Raw genomic sequence first — 26,873 nt, forward strand, 5'->3', positions numbered from 1 at the left:
GCTTGGGTGGAAAAAAACAAAAAAAATCACGCGAGACTTGTCGGTGTGATGTGATCTCAGGTGCTCTTTGCTTTTGGGAGGAATTGAATGGAGACGCGTCACTACGTGCTCCGGCAATTCTAATGTCCAAAGTATGGAGGAGATATTTATTTTATATGACCAATGGAATGCTGGTCACCATGTACAAAGACTATCAACCGCGAGTACGGCAGATGTACGTACGGCATAGATCCGCGGTGTTCAACCGCACGGACAGACAGACAGACAGGACTTCTTATAATTAAAACGCCTACAACTTGACCAGAGTAAAGGTAATAACGCTTAAAACCCGATTTGTTGTAAAACACTTAAACCATACTGCGTTGTGGCAAATGAGGGCATTCAGGACTTGATAAAAACATTACCACCCCCAATACAAACATTTGAGCTCATCTTCATCATCATCATCTTTAGCAGTCTCTGCAGCCGGCCTCACGTCATCACTTCTTGCGGCTCTCAGAAATGTTCAAAGTATGCGGTGTGGTCGGTGGAGCTACAACGATGAATGGCTGAATCTGAAGCTCAGCGGCTACATACTACAAACACTCGAAGTGCGCATGTAAATCTTAGTTAGGACAACAGTGAGAAAAATTTGCTGAGCTTACAAGTTTTTGTAGGTTATAATATAGAAAGCTTTATTTTTTTGTCGGTTTAATTTTAAAACTTGCATAAAATCAACAATTAATAGTTATCGTTTTTACAGTGTAGAAGTCAAATCACGACATAATTTTCTCGTAAAAAGGCCGATCACAATATCATTCTGTCGTTGTAGTTTTCCTCACTGGTGTAACACTTTGACGTTACGTAAGGCCACCCATTTTATTCGTCCACAATTTGCAAGTTAGCTGGGTCAAAGTCCTCCTTTTTCAAGCTACAATGAATAGCATCAAAACAAACCCAAAAATCTCAGATGAGCTGCAGTGTTGTTGGATGCACAGATCAGTGTTGGCGTCTGATAAGCGGCACATACTCGATTGCCCGAAGAAGTTGTCGACATGGCACGATGATGAAGTGCTGCCTCCACAAGTGAAAATACTATTCATCCATATATTGTCTTTAAAGGGCTCACATTTCACAATCAGGTTTTTAGCCCACAATACAGGCTAATTTCAGCAAGGCTTGAAAGACAAAAGTGTTTTCACTTGTGGAAACAGCACTTCATACACTCCACTGTGTGTGTGTCTGGCGCATGAACAAATCACCAAACATGCGCACACCACATCATAAAGCGCCCAAAGCCTTCAATTATTATAATAACTAGGATTATCGGACGCTAATACTTTCCTGTGCATCCGACAAAACTTAAGACAGTTCAGGTTACCTGCATACTAGCTCCGCCTCTGCTTGTTATGCCTCTAAAGGCAAGCTTGTATTGGCATACCCTTCAGTCGAGGGGCGATAATGTGGAAGCAGCACTTCACACATGACAATTTGTGTCAGGAAATACTGTTACATGATTTTGAAATGACTTTAATTTCTATTTTAATCAATTTTGACTCAGAATGGTGAAGAAAATGTAGGATTTTTTTTTTTTTTTTAATTGTCTATTATTTTTTTGGGGGGTAAGATTTGCGTTGTTGTCTTGACCAATGAGTGTCAAGAATGCGGGGCTCACCTTGGTTGTTGGTGTTTCTGGTGCTCTTTAAAAAATGTGAATGAAGTAAATGTTACCAAAAGTTGCAATTTTAATTACAGTAAGGATGTATTTTTTTGTTTTGATGGAAACGGTCAGAGTTGTTGTAATACAATATTTTATTAATTATGGCTATTATCATTTTATTAATAAGAAATAAAGAAAAAGAAAGTATGGTACGTGTGTGCACACAATTATTGAAAAGATGTCACCCACTAAAGCAAGAGAAAACAAACAAACAAACAAACAAACAGTTCCATCAAATGGAGCAATGTTAATTTAAATTAAACATCTTAAAAAAATAGATTTATTCAACTTTAAAAGTGCCCTATTTAGATTGTCTCATTTAGATTCAGGTAGACTACACATATACATATAAAGCAGCCAGGACACGGATATAAAACACTCAGTTCAACAACAAATTTCCAATTATTACAAAAACAAACTCTGAATTGGCAGTACAATTTGAAAGCATTTTTTGTGCAAATTACAATATCAGTTGAATTATTAGTACATACATGTAAATATGTATGTTTTCATGCAAATAAGTCATAAATTACACTGCATCTTCAACCACAATGTAAAAAAGGGAGAGAAAAAAAAACATACTGCATGTTTTAAAACATTTCAAAGCACCCAGGATCCAGGAATGAAACGAATAAGATTAGATTCTGTTCTTACACAATATAGACCTTGCAAATGGTGTGGTTGCGTAGCGTCAGAGAAAAATCACTAAATATTTAACAGAATTATGCAGGGACGCTAATAGTTTATGAGCAGTGAAGGCGAAAGTCTACACCCAAGTTTTTCCCCAGAGTCATGTATGAACTGTCGCTAAAACATCAAAATTCTAATTAAATAATAACTTGAGGGGGGGGGATCTTAAAACCCTCAAATTTCCCAGAATACATATTTGAACACGTGGCGAGATCTTGACGTTGTAACCTTGTCTTAAAATATGGATGCTTTGGAGAATTAAAAAAAATAAAAATAAAAAAATCCACAAAAACTGCATTTCTCTCAACTTCACTCAATTTATAATTTTTAAAGGTTCAAGACAATAGCACAAGAAAAGCAATTTTCAAATAAAATTAGTCACAAAGGTGCAAGCTGAAAATAATTGCATGCAATATGTAAGCAGTATAGAAAATGGATGGATGGATGACTGCCTCTGAAAATTGCATTTTAAATGAGTGAACGTGCTTATTTTCCAACAATCCCTTTTTCCAAATATAGAGATCCATCACCCATCCCAAAATTGGGCGTTAGCGCAGGCGCAGCCATTTTGGCGACACAGAAAAGGTGTCTGCCACTTTGAGTAAACGTCAAATGCCACACTTTAACAATGAATGACAGCTGTTGTGGACCAGCTGCCACAACGAGAAGAGGCAAAAAAAGGATCAAGCATTCTCCAAGCTACCAAAGGAGGAATCAATGCATAGCCAATGGATCGCAGCAGCCATAAAAAGGGCGAACAACAAGACGGGGGATTTGGGATCCTCTTCAATGCTTGTGCAGCGATCACTTCATATCAGGTGAGTCAATTACTGAATCAGTCGTGTAGCCGGAGCTCCAGTGTATAGTGATTAAATGAAGGCAAAAGACATGATCGGCCACTTTGTACATGGTGGCTGAATCAGCAGATGATAACTTCTGTACACCTCGCGCATGTACTGTATATCATGCCCTTTTCATTAAAGTGAGTGTCAATGCTCTTGGGTGGAAAGTTGACGGATAACCCAACACTAGATTTATCCCTTCTCGTCATTGTAATCCATTAATGTGCGCTGCTACCTTGCCAGAGGGGGCATGTTCAGTGAAATAGTCATGTGACATCCAAATCTCGATTGACCTTCAAATTACACTCAATTTCTGGCCACCCCACATCTAGGGGCAAATTTTGATACCTGTGATTTTCCTGATATTATCACAGGAATGCAGTAGTCTTAGATACCTTGATATACAGCATCACGTATAAAAAAAAAGTTTTTTTGTTTTTTTTTTAAGTCAGAATCTGTCAAAAATAAATATCCCCCATGATGATAATATAGTACCTCACAGGTATGTTTGTTCCAAGTACACAACAAAAACAGTCATTTTAAAAAACAAAAACAAAAATGAGGCCAAGGTGTTATTTGGTCCTAACTGTTAAGACTTCAGTTGAACTGTAAAACATTTACGAAGGCATGTCAAGAGTGGCTCCAACCAACAGTTCTGATTCGGTTTGCCCAATAAGTAGGCTATAGCAGGCCTACTGAACTCTGGTGGAGGGAAATCAAGATTAAAACAAAAACCTCAAACCTCTGAGAATATGTAGAAAGCAAGTCAATTGACACACTAACTTTCTGGAAACGAACACACACTCTTATAACCCAAAGAATATGAACTGCGAGGAAACCAGTCGTCTGTGTTTGAAACTATGCAGGCAGCAGCTCTCTCAAGTCTTAACGTGTGCCAGAAAAGTTTCACGAATTGTGTCACAAAAGATACTTCAAATCCAAACTTCAAGTTTTCTGCTTCGGCCAAAGTCATCCTTCTGGAGTCTAATGCACTTTCCCAGCCTTCTCTGCCATTTTGTACACACACACCTTCTGCTGCGTGTCCCATTTTTGTTCTACTCATCTGATGGCTAGTGTTGTGTATGCTGATGCTATTTAAGTTTGTATTTGGTGTGGAACCTCTCCAGGAGGGCTCTCAAAATGTTCCCCGGGATCTGCTGATGCTTGTCTATGAGGGACTGGACAGACTGTTGCACCTGCAGAGAAAAAGGATGACACGACTCATCATTACAACAAGGAAGACTAATTCTGACAATTATGTGAGACTGATTGTTGATGAATGGTATCTTCAGACAATTAATAAGGTCAAATACAGCATTTTAGTTGTAAATTGCCACTTTTTTTCCCCTACTTTGACATTTAATGCTGTTGTAACAACTGCTGGAGAAGAGATGATTCTCGAAACAAAGACAAAAACAAGAAAGATTCCTTTGTGTTTTCTGACATCCAAAGCTCCTTTCACACTGCCTGTCAAAGCTATTTTTTCGGTGTCACTGCTCTTTGAGAAAAGCACTGTTTGGAATGACAGAGGTCAAAGTGGATTTATGATTTTCTGGGTGTGACAGACGCAGCAATGTCCCGCTTCAATGGGTTTGAAGGCGCAGGCAAAGAAATGCCGTTTCAACAATCAGTCAATGTCCCATGCAGGCAATTTTGCAGGACATGTGAACGTGGCCTATCATCCGTCAAACCGTTTTCTCAAACACTATTCCGGTTTATGTCCATGGATGGATGAAATGGAAGCTATCCCAGTTTTGGGCAACAGGCTCTTCAATCAATCACAGGATGCTCTAACCCTGGATTTACACCGGTTGCGTGTGCGGTGCGGCTGCGGTGCGGTGCGTCTTGACTGCGTGCTCCGGGCGCGTCAATATTTTGGCCAATCCACACCGGCTCCGCACAGCTGCGGTCCGGCAGCTCCGTCGCCGACCACTTCCCGCCGTGTCTCGCGTGACCGCGCGGCGATCATGTGGCATTAAAAACAACGACAAACACGCAGAAAGTCTGTGCTCAACAGAGAAGCAGAAAGAGAGGTGGACTTTTATTATTTTGTGGCTTTCTACCTCCAATATAAACCTCTCCTCGTCCATGTTCGCTGGTGTCTAAACCGTGAATGAGCACCTCGCACGTTAACTCCAGGCCCGTCTACGCCCACATCACGTTTTGCTAGCATGCTTGCGAAATAGGAGCTGGCGAGTGTTTTATCTTGAAAGGTAACCGGAAATTTATTTGGAAACTGCGTCGGTCTTCCTGTCCCGCTCGATGTGTTTTGTGCTAGCTTGCCATTTGCCGGAGGCCTACCGCTGCGGCGTCCGGCAAAAATAGAAAATAGGTCTAATCTTGCGGAAGGGCTGCGGCACGCCGCAGCTGAGACGCAGTCGACACGCAACGCACCCGCAAGCGGTGTAAACTGCACCATTCGAATGAATGGAATCTAATTGCTTGCGTCGCCGGAACGCACCGAAACCGCACCGCAGCCGCACCGCAACCGCATCCGGTGTAAATCCCGGGTAATGCTCCAAGTTGGAGGCGCGCCTCAACACCGGAACTGGCATCATTCTTTTGGGATGCGAACAACACGTTTGCTGCTAAAGTCTGGATTCTATAGGTAGTGTGAGTGCAATCGATCCACGCCTGAGTACGTTTCGGTTCCCCAGTTTGGCACGATTGGGAGAGGTGGGCCAGAGCACGGTACGGTTGGCCGCAGGTGCGCACAGCCGCGGCGAGTAGTCGCGTGGGTACGTACGTGCACGTATACAGCCAGCGACCAGAACTGTTGACCATACAACAACCAGAGCGTACCTCACGTTGGTCTGATGATATTTAGCAGAGAACTGACAAAAACAAACATTAAAGTTAGTGCACCCGTATTGTCGAGTTCTCTCTCCATAGCACTGCTGCTAAACAACACGTGGAACTGTTCAGGGAAAAGCCGGGAGAAATTGTTGTTTCCTGCAATTCCAGCTCTCGACAAAGGTTCGGGAAAACTCCTTGCCTTGGTCGCTGCGGTATCCAGGATTTTGCCCATTTTGTGCGGTTTCTCCTTATCTTATGCCTTTTCTGCCTTAATCTTCGTACAATCACAAGAGCGAGGGTTGACAATGGCAGCATTCTACGACGGAGGGTTTCATTCACGTGGGAGGACATCGTGCAAGAAAAAGTAACCGGTATGCATTGTTTACGTTTTCATACCCCGCACTACGCAACGTGCCGACGTCTGGACCGACACCACATTTGGCTGACGTCGGATTGGTATATCTCGGCCTTAAGATAAACAGAGCAGTCAAATTCCGATCCATTCAATGCCCTGAGAAAGAAATGACCTGGATGGAAGAGAATATCCACAACCACATAACAGTACTCACATTTAGGGCTGCAACTAGCTATTATTTTAGTAATCAATTAATATGTTGATATTTTTTTCGATCAGATTGTTAGAGTCTAAATCAGGAAACTGAGGTAGTGGTTTGGTCCATAATGTCAGAAAATTGAGGGGTTGTTAACAGACAATCAGCTAAAGCGTCTACTCTCATGGAGGGCTTCAAATTGGAGAATGTTTTATGTCGAGAGGCTGAAATTCTAAGCACTTTAACTATTTCAAGTTAAACAATATCGCTAGAGATCAATTATCAAAATAAATGATTAATTTGATAATCCTAAATTGTTTCATCTCTACTCACATTCATATCCTTTATTCTTTGCATAGTACAAGTAATATTAGTGTTGTACCGAGTACAGTGAGAGAGGACTTGAGGTGTTGTTGTTATGAATCTGACTTGAGTTCTAGGCAGGACACGACATGGCTGCCTGCTGCATTCAGTCAAGGACTCTGCCTAGAACTCAAATAGGATTCACACTCGCTCCTCACTGAGCAGTATATCCTTTTGTTTTATACAGTACTGCCTCCATGTGGCCAAGGTGTCAGACTTGAAGCAGCAGCATTCAATTGATGCAATGTGTGTGTGGGGATGTGGAGGCTGTATTTATTTTTTATTTTTTAAGTATTATATCATGGAGCGCTGTCTTTACTCAAGGAAATACACATTACAATATATTTTTGTCTAAGACTGGAATGGATTTATAGGCTTTCCAGTCATTTCAGTGGAAACTTATGTTTGGACTGTTTGGACTTACGAGCATGGTTACAAAATAAATTAAACTTGTACCCTAAAGCGCCATTATAATTCATATTGGAATAAAATTTAGGCACAGTCACACATGGCAAACTACACCATGACATTTGTGTGCCAATCTCAAGACCATGCATTGCTTTGCCTTCTCTCAGTTAGTGAGACATTTAAAACAATGTTGTGTCGTGAGCGTACTTTTTCGGCCAGTTCCAAAGAAGTTATATTCGGGTCATAGGGGATTGGATCGCCAAGGAATGTCCGGAACTTCACTGGGAATCCACCATAAACCGGAGCTATGGGAAGACGAAATGTCTCATACATCCAACGGAAAAATCCTGGCCAGAAAGAGAGAGAGGATCACAACATTAACGTCTGGTGTGGAAAAAAAGAAGAAAGAAACAGCTAATTACATGAATAATATTTACCACCATTAATTAATTAATAATGGCAATTAAAACCTAGTCTTGCATTATTATCCAGTGAAAGTTTGCACTCGACTGTTGCTAGTGAAATGGCTGCTGGTGAACAGACGTGAAATAAATATTGGATTAAGGAGAAAAAAAGATTTTGAAATAATTCTAGCCAGACAGTTTAACCAGCACTTACGCAGTGTTCCCATAGATCTGAAGCCTTCTCGGACATTTTGGGTAAACATTGGAATTATGGCCTGAAAGAGAAAGTATGATACAGTATGGGTGGAGGAAGCTGAAATAAAATTAGAATTATTATGATCATTGCGCAATTTTGAGCTTAAGAGCCACCATCCATGCTCTCTACTTGTGTGTATTTAATGTTTTGAAATGATTTATAACACCATTCAAGTGTAGGAAGAAGACAGCTATGGGGTCCGTAGGTTGTGGTTACAAGTTGCTGTGATAGTTTAAAGATCATTCCCGTGTGTGCTGGTATGTTTGAGTTAATACAGCAGGCAACAATACATTGCTCTGAATGATTCAGTGCACGATTTATATTGTGCATATTTCTGTAAATGAGAACACTTTTCTGCACAGTTGGAGTTATTTGTTCTGTACCAGCAGCCTGTTCAACCATAAATAAATAAATGAAACCATAAAACTTTGAAATTCTGTACAGGCAAAGTTTTAATCAGCATTATTGGCGATGTGCATCATTTTCACAACCATTGTTAAGAGTAAAACTTCAAAAGAAATGTGAAGCTAACATCACATTTGATGAGTATTATTTCAGCAAAGGGCTTTTCTTTTTTCTTTTAGTACTACTGTCATTGGGTTGTTTTTTTTTCTCTCGAGCTTGTCATCACTTTGTGAAAGGTTTATAAAAAAAAAATGGTGTAAACGTGTCATATGTGAATAACCTCATTACCTAAAACAAGATGTAAGTGATTTGAGGATTTCAAGGAATATTACATACCACCTTAGAGTCGATGGCGACCTGGGCGAAGCCTTTGCGTTTGCCCCAAAGAAGAGGGTAAGTCTCATCACTAAACAAAGCCTCCCGCACGCCTCCTGGAGAGATCCCCAATAGGTGGCCGTTCTTCAGTGCCTGTACACAGTCCTCCTGGGGACCATGCATCACACTGAACACCTCCAATAGTAATTTGAAGCCTGGAGGAAGCAAAAATGATTAAATAATTTGAAGCACAACGAGGAACAGACGATATGAAATCACTCAAAGAGGGGTTACAACACCATGTTATCTGTCTGTGTCCGTTTGTACAAAACCACAGAAACATTGACACTAAAATTATGAATGTGTCAATTTAAAATAAAAAAGCACATTGCATACAGTATTGACTAAAATAATGCAATTTGACCAGCGAGATAGAAACCTAATTTTTGCCAATGATAAACACAAGATTTCAGATAAGATTCAGCAGCATGCATGCAGACTAAGTATCTGTCAGAAAGAGCTCATACCGGGTATTTTGAAAAGGAAATGGTCAGCTACAGAGTGGCAGGTTCGTCCTTTCTGGATAATGACATTGGCTAGGAAGTAGTAGTAATCTATTGGAATGGCTCCATGATAGTACACTATTAGTGCCGGCCCTTTGTCAGGGATCTTGTCCATCCCATGGATCTCATAGCCTGGTGCGAAGAAAAATTACACAAGGCACAAGTTAATGAAGTGTATGAATACAAGGAGAATTGTGTATCAGCAGATTGTTGTGATCACACTGCATTACTGCAACATTCTTGAGTTCATGACTTATTTGAAGTCAGGGTGGATGTATGCTTATTTTTTGGAAGCATTCAGTGTCAATTAATTCACGACATCACTAATAGTTTCTCAATTTGCTGTGTGCACCAATTTAAGTAACATTCCACCCAATTCAAACTTACCGTGCCATATAGCGCCATGTCCATCCCATAAAGTTGCCAGAGTTTTTCTGGCTCCATCCCAAAGGTTGTTGCAGTATGCCTCTCTCAACTGATTCTTCCTCTATTAGAAGATAAAAGCAGCAAACGAGGTTAACAATAACACTGCACCTTTAAGCCCATGTCGACTGAGCGGTGCAGACTTGTGAGGGTGCGCGCATGTAGCGAATGTTGGCATTTCGTCAGGTTTCGTTCAAGATTGCAAAATGTTGCAGACGTTCACCAGACCATCGTGAGTAGCTTTTCTTGTCGTCATTAAACTTTGAACATTTTCAAAATATCTTATTATTACTATTTAGATCAGACAACAACATTGGATATTAAAAACCCATTATGTTGTTACAACATACAATGAATATGATATAATAACTGAAAACTAACAAGTGATAGGATTAGACAAGTTTTTGTTTTTTTGCTTCTTCCTCCTTTTTGGACAAAAACTGCATCAAACGACATTTAATGCCACTTGCTTTTTCTCTTTCTTTAGTTTTGTTTTATATCCATATTTTCTGTTATATTCAAATAAAGGCAATCAATACAAAAAAATCAATCACACATATTGTGTGCTTCTTGCTTGAAAGTACAGTTTTGTTGTTCTCCTATTTTGTCTTACTGTAGTCTCTTTTTACAACTAAAATGTACTTTTTATACATTTGCTCTCTGCTTACTTTTACCTCTCATTCAAGGCTTCTCAAGTTCTTTCAACAATAACTTTGAGAAGCCTTGAATAACTGCAAAGCACATGCTAGAGTACTGACGATAATCTGGACATGGTTGCATGAAACTTTGTGAAATACTGTTAAACAGCACATTGTTTTTGCAAATTTGCGTACCTTATAGACATGAAGAAAAAGTATCGAGAGGTAGAGAAGGATGACGATGAGGAAGGGCAGGATAAAGACGATTGCTAAAGGGGTGAAAACCCACAATAAGTATTCCAAAACACTCAGGTAGTCCTCCACCTGACCCAGGCCAAGCCATTCCTCCAAGGCATGAAAGCCACACACCTTTGAACAAAGATGGACATACAGTAAGTACAGTTTCTAGCTTAACAGTTACTCCTTTTTTATATTATATACAATAGACATGCACAGATAGATACAATTGCTCTATGTTAATGAAAGAAAAACACACAATGACTGCTAAATGTACAATATTCTGAAACACTTCCTACTTTTGCAAACAGTCCAAGAGATAACGTAATAGACAAGGAGTGTGTCGATATCACGATAAATAATGATACTTTGTCTCCCGATAGATTATCGATACGCCTACGCAAGTATTGCGATATTTGTAGTTAATATACAGCCACTATAACGGCTCCATTGTTCATTACTTATTGAGCAATTACTTGGCGGGCCGCTAAGGGAGCGCCTCATAAGAGTGGCGGGGCCGGGGAAATGTACAGCAGTCTTCAGGCGAAGAAGACTCATGAGCTTACTTTTACTTGTGTAAGACATTTATCTGTCCAGCAACTGACTCAGTTTTGCAAACGTTTCTATGAAAAATATGTATATCTTAAATTTTAACATTTTGAATCATATTTTATGTTTCGATTTTTTGAAGCACACAATTTCTGAGGAATACTAAAACATATTTAATTGGATTTAATATTTAAGTAATTTTATTTATTTATTTACTTTTGCAATGTTGGGCAAACAAATCGTCACAGTTTAGAAAATGAAACAATTGACTGTGTCTAACATGACAAATAGTGACAATAGTGATTAAGACAAATTAGTTCACAGAAAGACATTTGTATTTGTTAAAAAAAAATACACTAAAGTACTTACTGTGAAGAAGACACCAGTTTTAATATTGTGTTTCAGTGATGGTACAAAAAGAAACAATTTTCTCATTGAAAAAACATCAGCTTATGTCTTCAGTAGTTTTATCGTTGATTATCGTGGATTTATTACCTGACCAATATATTGATAATCGCGGTATCGTCATATCGTGAGCTCATAGTTATCGTGAGCCTTGTATTGCATATCGTATCGTGAGGTACCCAGAGGTTCCCATCCCTAATAGAGACGGTGCCGAGTTTTAAATGTCTTACTATGAAGGCAACTGTATCCTCTGCTCCTGTCAGACATGACTGATTTTCAGTATCTGACATCCTTCCTTGCTGTCATTCAATGGAGATGTAGCTCTGGATTACTCAGTTGAGATGCTACTATAGCCACGCAAGCTAGGGAAGAGAAGAAAATTTTTAAATTCAAGATTTAGGTGAAGTTATTTGGTGATTGGCGTCCAAAGTCGGTCATGGAGGGCCAGCGACCAGCAAGTTTTGGATGTTTCCCTTCTCCAACACATCTGAAACTCATCAACAAGCTTTGCAACACCTGATAACGATTCTGTTCATTGGAACCAGGTGCGTTGGAGCAGGGAGACAGCCAAAACCTGCAGGACTCCGGCCCTCGAGGACCAAGTTTGGACACCACTGTATTAGGTGAATAAGACAAATATTACTTTTTCACAATAAACAGATGAGGTTAATGCCATTGCTATGACGTTACAATTCCAAAATAGCATTGTCTCATATGATAGACGTGTTTTGAATGATTACAAGGGCGCTAGTTTGGCAGAATGCTGTGAGAAGAGAGATGGGGGGGAAAAGTACATCTAGAAAAACTAGAAATACTTGAAATAAACAAAAACGGTGGGTCAGTGCTGTGGTCATGTTAACTTAGTGTTAACATTCTGAAATTAAGTTCACGTAACCAAGACAAAACATGAATGAATATAAATTTACCATGGCTGGATACTCTGTTTGTGGCGTCATTGATTAAAATCCTACTCTTCGCAACGACATTTAACAAACAAATGCCCTCCTAATGATTCCGGATCAGGTCGCTTTGAGTGTTACATAGAAATTGGTCCGCTGATGTAATGTTTTCGAGAAGCACGTCTTTCCGCTGAATGGAAGCGAAACCCAAAAATAAACAAATGATAATATAATTTATATATAATAAAATACGACACGAGTTATTTGGTTGAATGTGAAAAATATCATCATCAAAATATATTGGTAACTACAGATTACGAACGTCGGCACTTGCTATTATTCTGAAAAAAATTGTTGCTTCCGGCCTGGACACGTTCGTGATACGGAACTAGTCTTTTCGCATACTGGTACGATTAATAAATTTGATGTCGTTGACCTGATTAAGACACTAAATTGGCCTGCAGTTTTTGTTATGATGCTGGAAAGGAGCACGGTGACAGTTGTGGCAGATATATTCTTCAGCAGAAGACATGCACCCGAAGAAGTCATCCACTGCTGCTGCTCCAGAGTTTTTGTGCAGTCCGTGAGCTTTTCTCATCTCCAACTATATCTTGCAAACATGCGCACTTGTTACTATGTATCAATTGGTTAGATACGGTGTTTATCGTCTTTTGTCCCCTAGCGATCGAGAGCTATATCGGTCAGATAATAGGCTTCTATCACCTGTACAGGCAGACGCTGCAATCCAAGGTAAATCACTATTATTCTATTATTAATAAAACGGTGTGTCTCAGTCAGACTTGACTGGGTGTATCCTTAGTGCCCGTGTCCTTTAAATCTCCCGGATGAAAACGCGAGGATGATTCATTGGCTAGATAGATAATTTCAGTCATGTTACATCATTCCCTTGTCTGTAGAAGCGGAAAATGAAGAAGAGGAGGGTGATGAGGAAGTTGAATGTTTAGATGAAGAGGCTCAGTTGATGTTTAGCATGGGTCTGCCTCTTGCTTTTGCCAGCTCATCCAAACAGCGTAAAGAGGTACTTTTCAAGTGTGAATATTATATCCCTCTGTTAGTAATACCATATTATTGCCATCAGATGTAATAAGGTCTGAATTATATTTTTGATCATGTGGCAGGAGAAGAGATCTACGGAACGAAGAGTTACCTATAAGACAGAATCTCTTGAGGAAGAGGAGCAAGATTCACAATTTCCTGACAAAGGTAATATAGACCTAATATTTATGTATCTATTTATTTATTTATTTTTTTCGAACCAGCAATTCTTGTTGTGGTTACCATAGAAAAGATTTCCTTGGTTGAATTAGACTGTGGTGTTGTTATTGAAAAGAACCCCCCCCCCCCCCCCCCCCCAAAAAAAAAAAAAAACTATAATAATGTTGAACCAAGAAACACTCTCTGTTAGGGGCCTTTATGCTCCATAAAGAAACTGGCTTATTTCCTAATCCCGTTTGTTCAAGCAGAACAAAATTATGCTAGCAATTGGGCATGGTTGTTGCGCCATCATTAATTACACAAACGCAAGTCTAACAAAAGCATTCTAGGCAGGGCAGGTTTCAAAGACGAATTAAAAGGACTCACCCTAAACTCCTCCCAGACCATAAAACCCTAATTCAACCACAAAATGTATTCTCATTATTCACTGTGATTTGTATGTTTATCAAGTTTGCACAGACATCAGTGATCCACTGGATGAAGAACTGAAGACAAAGACACAGAGCGAAGGAGTAGAAACTCCACCTGCCAATGATGCTGGCTGGGAGACATATTGGGGTAGGACTGATGCGAAAATTCCAGTCAAAATGTGGACAAATTCCATTTTCTGAATGAGAAAATGTGTCTAATCATTTTGGATCAAACTACTGTACATCAATTGATCCAGTCCAAAGGATAATTGAATGCGTTACTGCACAACTTTTAGTAAGCTTGCGTGATTTATCGTGGTCTGACATCACACTCCATGGAATGTTCCGCTAAGTTATGTTGTGTGCCTACAACCCTGTTTGACAACATATCTAAATTGTCTTTTAGTTGGTTTTATCTGTTGTTTTATGTATTCCTGTCTGCAAAAGCTCAACAAGGTGAAACGCTTCTGTGGAACAGCTGGGTGGAGAAACATGCTGATGAGTTGCGATCTTCAGAAGGTTCCCACTGTGTAATTGCCCCGTGGGACGACCCCAACACCAAGGCCGCCTGGGATCAACACGCTGCAGAAACGTATTATTACTACTGGGAGCAATACTCATACTGGGCAGCACAGGGCTGGACCACTGACGTATCTTGTGAGAAGAACACTTGGGAAGAAACTACCGAAGAGGGGATGGATGGAGGCATAGGGACACACTCCGAGGAGTGGCTGGATGAAAAGACTGGTGGTCAAGGTGGTGTTGAGGTTTTAAATGATCTCCTCGTAAAGAACTGTACTTTAGAGGCAGGTGGGAGCATCTCAACTGACTGTGGAACAACTACACAGTGTTCAAATATCACAAAGAAACCAGCAGAAGACTGTATTTCTGAGCCTTGTGATGCTGGAAATCATGGCAAGAGATCAGATGTTTCCTCACAGCAGAACGGAACGCAACACACAGGTGAGCTGAAGTAAATAGAAGTTGTATTATATCAGGCACATTGTTTCAGAATTATGTAATGGGGAAAAAAAATGTGTAAGCTTATAGTCCTATGCCACAAGTGATGACAGCATAGTGAAATAGTGGTTCACACATCTGCTTCAGGTTCTGTGTTGGAATCTCCGCCTTTCCGGCAGTATAAACGTTCTCCCTGTGCTTTTGTGCGGGTTAAAAGTTTTTAGATTCTTAATTGCCCATATAGAGTGTGACTTGTTGGTTGTTCTCTATGATTGATTGGTGACCAGTCCAGAGTAGGCATCAGAATCAGAATCCTGGACCGAGTACTGGTTTGAAGGTTTACCGCGGTTTTAAAGAGTCAAATAACCGCCAAGATTGTCCCTCGCTAGCTTTTGTTTTTTTTTAAGCGACTTGTAAGCATCTGAACTCTGATTGGCTGCTTGCAGACAACAATTAACAGGCTGCCTCTTTCAAGCTAACAATGAGAGGTCAGCTGCTCTTTTTTTTCTCTCTTCTTCTCAGCTGAGCAGAGAGGGGAGGGGTGAGCTGTTACATGGAGTGGAAGAGAGAGGAAGGACGAAGGGAGAGTTTCAACTCTTCTCATCTTTATTTATGTACACTTTCACAACAGCTACCTGACAGAGAGTTAGGCGTGTCCGCAATTTACCCAAATATTTCAAAGAATGACATTTTAAAGCTGTAATTTTATTTCAGTGACTGCAATATTTTTGCTCATGGTTATACAGACAGAATCTAATATTGGTATTATCCTAGTCTAGGCTGTACCGCACCTCTCACCCAGAGTCAGGTGGGATTGACTGTAGCTCACCTTAATGAGGACCAGTGATCCAGAAAATGGATGAATGAAGGAATTGATTGTATTAAATTTGAACTAGGGATGACCGATTTAACATTTCGTAAATCCGTGGTCAGGAATTGGGTCAATTGTTGCTTATGTTGTTTCACTTTTTTTTTTTTTTTTTTTTTTTTTGTATTTTAGGTGGTAGAAGATACTAAAGAAAATGTATGCTATTCTACATTTAAATGTTTACCACCCAAGTTTGTAGGTCTATGCAGGATTGCAAAATTGATGTTATTTATTTTATTTATGTGAAAAAATGTCCCACACTAGTGAGAATGGATTGTTGTATCAATACTCTGTATATCAATATATTTGTTCTTATTCTGTTTGTTTGTTTGTTTGTTTGTTTAATTAGATTCCCATCAGGCTGCTGGCAGCCTTAACATACATTTGGGTTCTACAAATCAGATATCAAATGGGGACGATGATGGTGATGATGAAAATCCCACAAGAGGAGGACCAAGTAAAGTAAAACGCAGGTGGAATTTGAACATTTACTTCTTCTCTATTGCTTTTTCCTCATCAATCAAATAGATAAACTTTCATTAAGCAAAACAAACTCAAAAGTATAGTGAAATTCTAGTACAGCAGATATTTTTATAGGGAAAGGAAGCGAGGACTATAACAGCACTTTGAAAAACAATCCCTGCAGCATAAGATCGAACACAGTGCACATATTTAGAATATAAATCAATATTATTGTCTTATTAAAGTATGCAGGAAGAGCTCCCTTCAAATCTAGACACTATTATTCTGCATTGTTGCATGTGTTAAGCTGTTAGTAGAAAAGAGAGAGGAGCAAGATTGAAATCTCCAAAGACAAGGGAGATGTTGTTAATAGGCTGCTGCTTGGAACAAGTGCCGGTATTCTCCAGCAAAACGTCACAGCTAAAATCCTGGAAATAGTGCAGAAAGGTTTAGGTAAATAGAACAATAATTGGTAACAAAGTTGGTGACACAGTTGTGAGTCAAATATTGTGAAATTACTGTATACTTTATAATTGCATCGTGTAAAAATGACTTAACTGATGGACTTTTTATCATTTTGTCTGCAGTCATGAATTTGATGTGGAGGAGAGCCCACATTTAGCAAGTGATGAAGCCTGGAGCAAACTTGGACTCAAACACAATCCAGAATCACTGTGCGTCTGACTTCTTACTGATTTATTTATTATTTTTTATCTTCATGCCAAGTTTGTTTTAGTCCATTGCATTAGATATCAATGAATCATGTATCTAAAAATAATTCAATTGTACCCGTTTGTCAGGTTCGACAGTGTGTTCAACTTTAAAGACAGTTTGGGTCAGAAGCGTCAGAGGCGGTGGTGCTCGAAGAGAAGTGGCAGCAGCATGAACAAACACATCAGATTCACTGAGACAGATGAAGATCAAACACAGCCGCAGTGTAGCACCACCCTGCAAAAGGTAGGAATGTGTGTTTGAAATTATTTTTTAACACATCCCTGTTAAAATGCCAGGTAGATATGATGTATTTTTATTTATTTTTTTTAAATCATCCTTAACAATGTCTTGGTGGACAACTGATTGGAAGATTTGATCTTGGACCAGTTGCCACCCAAATCTGGTGTGGTTAACACCATTTAAGCTGAAATGTGAACATTAAACCAATCCAAGTTGAAATAATCACAAAAACAAAAAAAACCCACATATTTAAGTGTAAAACTCGATGTTTTCGAAGCGCTGTTTCTCTCAGCTGCTTGCCTCAGTTTGTGAATGGGCAGTGTTGCCAGGAAAAGACCACAGCTGATAGAAGTGGACAAACAATAATATAATAATAATCCTACAATGCAATTTATAATGCAACATTTCTGCTGCATATTGTCACATAATCTGTGACGTACCTTTTTTAGATGATAAAAATAGTCAGTGTTAACCCTAAACAAACCCAACATGCATGTTGTGTTTTTTTTTTGGTCTAAAATTAAAACTTTTGATGGCATGTGTTCAAGTAGCAAAATCGTTAGGCCCAAGCGCATTACTGACACGTATGAAATTCCAGTATGCATGTATTGAAACAAACCTACTGCACATTGAACCAATCATGGGCGTGTCATGCACAGTTCTATAGGTGACTGTCATTTGAAATATAGAAAGAAGTGACAGTAGACCATTTTGTAAATAAGGGTTTTGAATAAAATGATGACTGTTCTGGGCTTGTTTCGCAGGTCCAAAACTTCCTTGAGAAGATTCAGAGTGAGGCACATATGACTGTAAACGTGCAAGACCAGCATGAACGAGGAAGCGTGCACTCTGAGGAGAAGCCTCCCACTTCAGCTTCCACAGAGAGAAATGATGCGAGTAGTGAGAAGGACATTGCACATGGAAGTGGTAAATCCATGGAAGAGGAGAGTCCTGCTTTTTTGAACACCGAAGAGGAGGGCATCTCTCAGAGCTGCTCGAGCGAGGAGCACAATAGGCGTCTACAATGTCTGGAAGTCCCAGACTTTCTCTTGCCCGACACACCTGCAGGAAATGGCGGTGAGAACAAAACTGTCAGTTTCAAATTGGATATTTCAACTTTAGACCTGTATCTAAAGTTCATAGTATGCATTATGGGGACACCATGGTGGCTACCTACTATTATTATTATTAAGTTGCACACTTCTGTAGTTATTCTAATCATCCAGAGGAGCATTTAAGAAGTCTTGAGTTCACTGATGTGACTGGAACTGATTACAATGTCTGCTCGTAACAACTTTTGATACAGTACAATTTGCACGTTTTACAATGCTTGTTGTTTGTATGTGTTCCACATATTGCAGCACATTTGGGAAAATAATGTTGTATGTTTTGGAATGTGAAAGACACAAAGAAGCCAAAGAAGAAGAGTAAGCGATGGAAGAGGCAGCAGATACCGGCAGACATGGCAGCAGAACCAGGGCTGGCCAAATACTGGGCTCAGCGTTACAGACTCTTCTCTCGCTTTGACGAAGGAATCAAACTGGACAGAGGTTGGTGTGGACATGTCTGTAATATAAAGGAAAGCACAGAAGAAGGATGTCTCACGGGTTCATTGCCATGTGTGTTTTTGCACCTGTACATGTTTCAGAGGGCTGGTTCTCTGTGACACCAGAGAAGATTGCCGAGCATATCGCCCTCAGAGTGGAGTCCAGCTTTTCCAACACGCAGCTGATCATCGACGCCTTCTGTGGAGTTGGAGGAAACGCCATCCAATTTGCACTCACTGGGAAAAGAGGTAAAAATCGTCTTCTGTTGTCATATATCACAGTGATACAAGCTAGTTTTTTCTTGACCATGATTGATTTGAAACATGCATATTTCATCTTCCAATCAATGGGGTTAATTTTTGAAGACTGTAATACGTGGACAAACTAATAGCAATGAAGCAAGAAGCTCTCTTAAGTAGAACAAAGTCGGGAATTAAATGGCATCATTTTTTTTTTCTTTGCTAACCCTTTACTTACAAAGCTTTCTGTTTCTTCTTATTGGGATTCTGTGCATTTAGTTTTATAATGATTAATAAGTCAAGAGTTTCTCATTAAGTTAGATAACAGGTGACTTTGCCTGAGTGGATTTATTTTCTGCTTATTTTTTTCCCTTGAGAAGGAAGCTCTTTTAGATATGTTTTGGGTCATTCAACTGTAGCAGCTATATTTGGCCTAATTGCTTGAATAAGAACGTGGTGTCGTCAATTTACAGGATACGACATTATGAAGCGACATGTTGGTAAATTCAACTTATGCATCTATGCAACATGGCTTTTCACATTGTTGGGATAAACGTTGTTTCACTGTTGTACTAATGTTGCTAAGCGACAACAAGCACCTTAATTCACAAAAGCACTCAAATTGGCTTGATGTTTAGTTGCCACACGTTGCATGAAAATTGTAGTTTTTAATGATTTCAAAAAGGTGTAAAACGGAAAGAAAGAAAAAAAAAAAAAGACTCATTGTCACACCAAATTTGATGTCGTTTTGGGAAAAAATTCCCAGTGGGTGTAACACAAGATTAATAAAAGAAGGTTTTGTTGGAGCCAACAACATTAAATAAATCAGTCCCTTATAAGGCTTGGATGGAGAACATTTTGCTTCTCTAAATCTGTGACATCATCATCATGAATGCTTTTTCCTCATTGCTGCTACGGTCATTTCCACTTGAGATTTCAAATCAACATTCCAAGTCCAGATGTGGAGATATCAAGCAAATTCAGAAATTATTACTGTCAAAAATGTACCTCAACTACCACTGAGGTGTTTTGGTTTGAATTTGTTCTTTTTTGTTTCTGTGAGAGAATGTCCATGAATTTAAATGTATGACGTGAAAATTGTTCCTATAATATACATTTGCTCACATGATTTGTGTTTTACTCTCAGTCCTAGCTGTCGATATCGACCCAGTCCGTCTGGACTTGGCGCGTCACAATGCTACTGTTTATGGCGTCGCCCATCAAATCGAGTTCCTGCAAGGGGACTTCCTTCAGCTGGCACCTCGTCTCTGTGGTGACGTCGTCTTCTTGTCGCCCCCCTGGGGAGGACCAGATTACCTGACTGCTGAGGTGTTTGACATTAAGACCATGATGGAGCCCGATGGATATCCTTTTACTTTGTATGTTTGGGGTTCACATACGTACACCCATTTATCACTGAAGTGGATTCATTTTTATTTTCTTTTTCATTTCGAGCTTGCCACTAGTCAGTAAGTAAGGTCAGGTGAATTAATGAAATGACAGTGGTGTTTCTATCCTTAACTGTAGTTACATTTCAGATTTTCCATCTGGCCAAGCAAATATCAGACAACATTGTGTACTTCCTGCCTCGTAACGCAGACATGGATCAGGTCGGAATCTTCACTGTCTTAATATGTGTGTTGGTAAAAGGTATACAAAATTAGAAAATGTGTGGGTATTCAGATATTATGGCCATCAAATTGTTTACCTGTAGGATACAATCTTATATTTAGTTCAAAGATAATGATTTATTTTGTTTGACTCTGCTATTCATATAACAACGTTTGTTGTTTATATTACAACTACAACAATTATTGTAGTTGTAATGTGCAAAAGAAACAAGTATGCTTAATATCTCCACTGCATATGCCAAATATATTACTTGATGTATTTAATGGACTTTACGTAATGATTACTGGCGTAATTTGTAAGGAAAACTTGTTGAAACATGATGGCGCATATAATCTTTGTGTCTGTGTATTTGTCTACAGATTGCCTCCCTGGCTGGTCCAGGAGGAAAGGTGGAGGTGGAGCAGAATTTCCTCAACAATAAACTGAAGACCCTAACTGCTTACTTTGGCAGTTTGATTAAGTCTGACACCTAAAAGTTACAGCAAATGCTCAATCCACTAAATGATTATGATTTCTGTTAAGCTTCTTGATTGGCACTGGATTCATCATTTTTTTTTTTTTTTTTTTTTTTTATATTTTTTAATCAGAAAGTCTGTCTTGTGCAAGTAAACACAGTACACCACATTTTAATGATGTATTATAAAATCTTTGATTTTGCAATGCATCCTTTTATTTTTCTACTTTGTGTAATGAGCCAATAAATGTATTTTTGTTTTTTTTTGTTTTTTAAAGGTTTGTATGTTTTTGTCCCCTAATGTGCTGTTGGGCAGGATGGCTGTTTAATCGACTGCTTAAGTTAACGATGAAAGAAACCTGCAAGTGTTTTGGTTTCATAAAACTTTATCGTCGCGGGGATAAAGGGAGCAAAGACTGGCACATTATAGACACAAGTTTACAAACAAATGCAAACAGTGATAGAGAAATGAAGCTTCATGAATAATGTGCAATATTTTTTTCTCCTCTAGATGGTGTTCTTGTCTGAAAGATAACAGCTAAAAAAAAAATAAATAAATACTGCAAGTGGTTCATGAAGCGTCATTTTCCCATCACTTATATCAGAGGTAGGCAACCCTGGTCAGGAAACAGCTCTAAGGCCGTTCCTCTTTGCAACAATGATGGATGAGGCTGACAGTGGCAGATGAGGCTGCCACTGGGATAGACCTCACCCGCAATGGTTGCGTTAAAAGGAAAGATGTTGCAACACTGAGGTAAACAGGCCCATGCCCGACTCTTTGGTAGGGTTTTGAAGACAAATTGAATATGTGCAAAGAAACTACCAGTTTAAACAATAAATATGTTTGTTATTTTATTCAGTTTTAATTTACATTTGGCACATCTCATTATTTAAATAGCGTTTTGCATGACTGACACACTACAATTGATATAAATAACGCATTTCAGCTGGCATCCTTTCTCCAGTCTCGATACACAATGTGGAATTTAAGTACACAGCGGGGGAAAAAAACATTCCAGTTTGGAGAAAAAGAAAAAAAAAAACGATATTGGAGATTGTAAAGTGGAGAAAGCCCTTTATCTCTGGCAAAGTTGCTGTATTTTTTCTGCCAATTCCAAGCAGTGAAGGATCCTAATTTTCTCTTTCTGGAGCTCATCTGGGCTTATTTGGCCCATTAGCTTGGAGGAGAATCGTATCAGATCTTGCATGAAAAGACCCACCGCTCCTCTGGGTGACGGAGGGATTTCAGTTAGTGGTCCCGACTCAAATTGAAAGTTGATATTCTTGGCTCTTGGCAGGCCTGGTCCTCGTTCCTCAATCCAAGTCAAAGGTCTGAAAGGGAAAAGGTGAAATATAAGTTTAGATTTTTCCCCATTCCTCCTTATGCATTTACTCAAGTGACGCATTCGCATATAGCGGGAGTCAATTAAATGTATTTCCTCATTTTCTTACTTTTGGTATTTTGCTAGAGCGGCACAGACAGAAAAGGCCGTTACCCGACATTTGCACCATTGTGGGATGTAACGCAGAAAGCTCAACTAATTCCTTTTAAATTCAGCGCACTTAAGGCGCATTAGTCCTTGACAGTGCGGAAGGAGAAATCAACTCGAGGGGTCTGTGCAGGAGTTTTGCATGAAGTACAAAGTACATATATAAACTGCGGCCGCCCCAGAGTATAATGTTAATGCTGCCATTGTAGCATTTTATCAAAACTGGACAGCATTTCTCATCTTTTTATTTAAAAAAAAAGAGGGACAAATAAATTGTGTGAAACACCATTGCCCCAGTGGTACATCACCAGTGTGATATTATGAAATTATTGTGGAAGAAAAACATCTCTCTCACTTGTTGTCAGCAGTTTGCATTTTTGCAGTCATCTTGCTGTAGTTGTTGCCCAAATCCTGCTCCATGGTTGCTGCGGTTACAGAGAGCTCCCCAAACAACTCAACCAACCAGGTGAGACGAGCGATGCCACTAAATGTCAGGAAACCAAATCCAGGTTTCAGAACTCCACCTAGAGAAAAAACGCACACACAAATAACACAGGCCTGGTATGGTAATACTGTATCTACAATCTGGTGTCACTATGTTGAGCATTTTTTCAAGACAAAGGTTATGGTCTGTATACAGAAATTGCAAGGAGTACCAATGTAACCATAACCTGTAAAATGAAGAGTTCCTTCCTGCAAGGTTTTCCCTTTGACCTCTTTCTTCAGCCATTTGTAATCTTCTGTAAAAAGTTCTATGTGCTCCTCATGAAGAATCACCCCTAACACAAACACATACAGACAATGTAGTAGATAATTTATGCACAATGGTGACTATAGCTACAAAATTCAGAACTAATTCGTTAAGAACAAAATAAACAAAATCCTCTATTTGTGTGCACAAACCGTACAAGCTGTTACATTTCATGTTGCATTTTTTATTTTATATTTTTTGCTTTACTTTGCTCTCTGCAGCCAGGTCAAATGAAAACATTCTCAATGACGTTACATGATAAACGTTGGCTAAAAAAAAAAAGAACCCAAAGTAGAATAAAATGTCACAATCTTTCGCTGCTCAGCCGAGCTCAATGTTGATCATGCACAAGAGAATTTGAACTATTGAACATTTCTGATAAATCAATTAAGAATATTGTTGTCCCTGTCAAGCCACGCATTAATATCACCTTTCTCCTGCGCCAAATCCCAGAGCTCGACAGCACTTTTGTAGTTGAGTGTCATGGGATACTCCACACAGACATGTTTCCCTGCCTGCAAGAAAGTTCTGGTGGGACAGGAAAAAATAAAATAAAATCAGGAACTAGTATATGTCCAAAACTTGAAGCTGACCTTGAACAAAGATACATATTTTTATATTTTAAGATTACGGTACTTTACTCGCAGCTACAATTCTCCTGCACTGAAAAGCAAAACATTTTAACTAACATTTTAGCAATCTAGCTTTTAGAAATTTCAGCGGATTCTCTTGTAGTAGTCATTGGGTTTCTGGGGGATATATCAAAACAAAGTAGTTCTTTTAACTTTAAAAAAAAAAAAAGCTTAACTTTTATTTACTGGATTATTTTATACTGCCAGCTATGGAATCAAGTAGGGGTGTGAATTGCCTAGTACCTGACGATTCGATTCGTATCACAATTCACAGGTCACGATTCGATTCGATACCGATTAATCCCGATACGAATTTATAAGTCGATTGTTGCGATTTTTTTCATTCAAATTTAGAAAATACTAATTAGTAAGCTTGTAGAGTGTAAGATTGATATGAAAATGTATTATTTATTTATCTGAAATTTCAGTCGTATAGAGGTTGTAATCTGTTTTATGTTTGAACAGCATTAAAATAAAATATTAAGGCTTAATGTTCCGTTCATATAACATTCTTCCATGCTCAAGGTGTGAATCCTAAAAAAACTAAAAATAAAATAAAAAAATAAAAAATCGATTCTGCCGATTATTGAATCGATTCGAGAATCGCACGATGTAGTATCGCAATATATCGCCGAATCGATTTTTTTTAACACCCCTTGAATCAAGCACAGGTGTTTATAATCAATCCACTTCCAGCTTTTGCAGTTCAAAATGACATATTACTGTCAGCTTTGTACACTTGAAACTTCGTAGATCCATCTACTGCAGTGAGCTTCAACCTATTTACCACCTATCCATTTTCTTTACTACCCGGACTTGTCCTCATTCGTGTCATAGGTGAGCTACAACATGAGTAAAGAGAATGGATGGATGTATGGATAGACAATATAATGTTATGTCGTAAATGCAAAGATCACAAGCAGAGAAATTTAGCACTTGAGATTATTTTACGTACCTGACCCCATCCTCATGTGATGCATTCTCTGTGCAGATGAAAGCCACATCAACATCTTTTCTGCTCAGTGCCTCTTCGACTGAAATCTGACTCACTCCTTGCTGACTGTCCAGACTTCTCCTGTTGACAAAAACATAAACAGAATGATGCGATGACAATGTCGACGCAACTCCATACCACATGGTATATTGAGTTCCCGGGCTCATTTTTAGCATGTGTGTGTCATGTATAGAAGACAGTCGTTGTGACCTGGAGATGAATCCTTTGACAGTGAGTTTCTCAGCCGAACTGCCCGGCAGCGGAGCTAATATGTCTCTGATCCTCACCCAACCTGCTGTCCCGATGCCCACCACCACAGCTCCAAGCATCATCCCTGTGAGGGAAAAAAAAAAAAAAACAAGTTTAATATCAAAGTTCCACTTTGTATTATCAATTCAATGTGTACACCATCTAAGGATCTTGCTTTGTTGTGTGAACCAAATCAGCTGGTCCAAGTCAGTAGTCAATTTGCTTAATATTAAACAATGATTCCAACCAAAGGACACCGTCATATGTCCCACTACTATAAGGTGATGAAGATTTTATTTGTGACTTACATTATCCCCATTGACATTAGTTCTGGTATTTTATACATTCTATTTAATGATTGACCGGAGGAAAAAAATTGTTTGCACAATGTGCATGGGACATTGTTTTTTTTGTGTTGTTTATTATTATATCGAACGTGTTCATTTTTTTTTTTTTTTTCCTGCCCACGTCCCGCTGAGGATCCGATGTCCACTTAACAAGCATTAGGACACCGGGGCTAGTTGTATCACTTTTTATACTTTTATATATTTCTTGAAAACAATACATCATATATAAACACAATGTATACCAGATGAAAGACCAAAGTCTTAGGTATATTTTGTTGTATTCATGTCATTTTCATATTTTGCGTCAGTGCAGTTATTATAAGCCATCAAATAGAGGGAGTGAACATGTGAAATGTTGCCCCACCAATGGGTAATTTGTCACACTATATGGGGTAAGATGTCACTTTGGATTTTGCAACTAATAAAACAAGTCAAGTCACGTCATCTTTATTTATGTAGCGCTTTCAAACAGCCTACCAAATTATCCTTGTTCTCCTGTTTTGTTGTGTTTGTTTTTACAGCCAAAGAAATTGTTTAGCATTGGTCTTGACAATGTACTATAGTCACTGAGCAAACTTTAACATAAAATATGAAATAAATGAAAGTCTTTAGGAACTGCTGGCATGTAGGTCATAACTCTCAGCCTCAAATGTCTGTTGTTGTTTCTCTTAAAAGGTGGAAATTTTTACTTTGGGTTGTGCAAAACAGATAACTGGCACTCATCTCAGCTCACAATGTGCTCTTTTCTTCTCAGACAGTACACAACCCCTGACTATTTATAGTATAAATATATAAACGTTTTCGTTGCGCCCTCTGGTGGAGAAGAAAATTGCAACGTGACTATTTACAACTAGCACCGGTCTCCCCTACTTGGTTACGTTCATCCCTTTCAGAAATCAGAATCACTACATCCGTAACATAACGAAGTTGTCACTTGGTGTGTTCCTTACCTGCTTGAGGACAGTCTTCTACACCTCTTGAGTGACAATAGCCTTTTATATTATGCGCAAAAAGTGTTATGACATAACAAGCTAGCTAGCTAGCTCGCCAGTGCAATGTGTATGCCTGTGAGCGCGCGCGACTGTGCGTTTGGCTTTAGTGAGTAGCTGACTTGTTTGTGTGCCAGAGAGGCCACACCCATCCAATGCAGCGCGCTATCCGGTTCATCACCTTGAGCTCAATTATCATAATGTCAAACCCGAGGG

General features: G+C 39.1%; 3 protein-coding genes across 5 annotated transcripts; 1 reads left to right on the forward strand and 2 right to left on the reverse strand.

Annotated features, from left to right (window-relative positions):
- Nucleotides 1-1,956: 1,956 nt before the first annotated feature.
- tmem68 (transmembrane protein 68) lies at nt 1,957-12,611 on the reverse strand. Of its 2 annotated transcripts, XM_077536283.1 has the most exons (9): nt 12,471-12,611; nt 11,775-11,906; nt 10,549-10,722; nt 9,680-9,779; nt 9,257-9,424; nt 8,751-8,944; nt 7,968-8,028; nt 7,557-7,696; nt 1,957-4,427 (listed from the first exon to the last, which is right to left on the reverse strand). In XM_077536283.1, the coding sequence occupies exons 2-9, from the start codon at nt 11,832-11,834 to the stop codon at nt 4,323-4,325; spliced, it is 1,002 nt and encodes a 333-aa protein (XP_077392409.1). In that variant the 5' UTR covers nt 11,835-11,906; nt 12,471-12,611; the 3' UTR covers nt 1,957-4,322. The 2 variants fall into 2 exon arrangements, with proteins under 2 accessions (XP_077392409.1, XP_077392417.1); XM_077536291.1 differs by lacking the exon at nt 11,775-11,906 and having other exon boundaries at nt 12,471-12,549.
- Nucleotides 12,612-12,777: 166 nt separating this feature from the next.
- tgs1 (trimethylguanosine synthase 1) lies at nt 12,778-23,179 on the forward strand. Of its 2 annotated transcripts, none has more exons than XM_077536263.1 (15): nt 12,778-13,022; nt 13,126-13,193; nt 13,361-13,482; nt 13,583-13,667; nt 14,130-14,237; nt 14,537-15,052; nt 16,267-16,390; nt 16,967-17,053; nt 17,180-17,336; nt 18,098-18,410; nt 18,737-18,883; nt 18,982-19,128; nt 20,267-20,483; nt 20,651-20,729; nt 21,111-23,177. In XM_077536263.1, exons 1-15 carry the CDS (start codon nt 12,916-12,918, stop codon nt 21,222-21,224), a joined length of 2,391 nt encoding a protein of 796 aa, XP_077392389.1. In that variant the 5' UTR covers nt 12,778-12,915; the 3' UTR covers nt 21,225-23,177. The 2 variants fall into 2 exon arrangements, with proteins under 2 accessions (XP_077392389.1, XP_077392398.1); XM_077536272.1 differs by having other exon boundaries at nt 12,797-13,026; nt 21,111-23,179.
- Nucleotides 22,045-26,809, reverse strand: blvra (biliverdin reductase A). The gene is made up of 7 exons (XM_077536303.1): nt 26,619-26,809; nt 25,283-25,406; nt 25,034-25,153; nt 23,877-23,974; nt 23,367-23,474; nt 23,051-23,219; nt 22,045-22,537 (listed from the first exon to the last, which is right to left on the reverse strand). Exons 2-7 carry the CDS (start codon nt 25,402-25,404, stop codon nt 22,282-22,284), a joined length of 873 nt encoding a protein of 290 aa, XP_077392429.1. The 5' UTR covers nt 25,405-25,406; nt 26,619-26,809; the 3' UTR covers nt 22,045-22,281.
- Between the last annotated feature and the right edge of the window lie 64 nt (nt 26,810-26,873).

This window comes from Festucalex cinctus, chromosome 1, assembly GCF_051991245.1.
Source record: "Festucalex cinctus isolate MCC-2025b chromosome 1, RoL_Fcin_1.0, whole genome shotgun sequence".
NCBI classification, from domain to species: Eukaryota; Metazoa; Chordata; class Actinopteri; order Syngnathiformes; family Syngnathidae; genus Festucalex; species Festucalex cinctus.

Excerpts from the sequence above, each read along its gene's own strand:
- tmem68 (XM_077536283.1), bottom strand. The coding sequence starts at position 11,834 with ATGTCAGATACTGAAAATCAGTCATGTCTGACAGGAGCAGAGGATACA. Across the intron at positions 7,697-7,967 it reads CAGATCTATGGGAACACTGC|GATTTTTCCGTTGGATGTAT; the intron begins GTAAGTGCTGGT and ends CTTTCTGGCCAG. Across the intron at positions 4,428-7,556 it reads CTTTGGAACTGGCCGAAAAA|GTGCAACAGTCTGTCCAGTC; the intron begins GTACGCTCACGA and ends TTTTCTCTGCAG.
- tgs1 (XM_077536263.1), top strand. The coding sequence starts at position 12,916 with ATGATGCTGGAAAGGAGCACGGTGACAGTTGTGGCAGATATATTCTTC. Across the intron at positions 13,023-13,125 it reads TGCTCCAGAGTTTTTGTGCA|CGATCGAGAGCTATATCGGT; the intron begins GTCCGTGAGCTT and ends TTTGTCCCCTAG. Across the intron at positions 17,337-18,097 it reads GTAGCACCACCCTGCAAAAG|GTCCAAAACTTCCTTGAGAA; the intron begins GTAGGAATGTGT and ends CTTGTTTCGCAG.
- blvra (XM_077536303.1), bottom strand. The coding sequence starts at position 25,404 with ATGATGCTTGGAGCTGTGGTGGTGGGCATCGGGACAGCAGGTTGGGTG. Across the intron at positions 25,154-25,282 it reads GTCAAAGGATTCATCTCCAG|GAGAAGTCTGGACAGTCAGC; the intron begins GTCACAACGACT and ends TTTTGTCAACAG. Across the intron at positions 23,975-25,033 it reads TCACATGAGGATGGGGTCAG|AACTTTCTTGCAGGCAGGGA; the intron begins GTACGTAAAATA and ends CTGTCCCACCAG.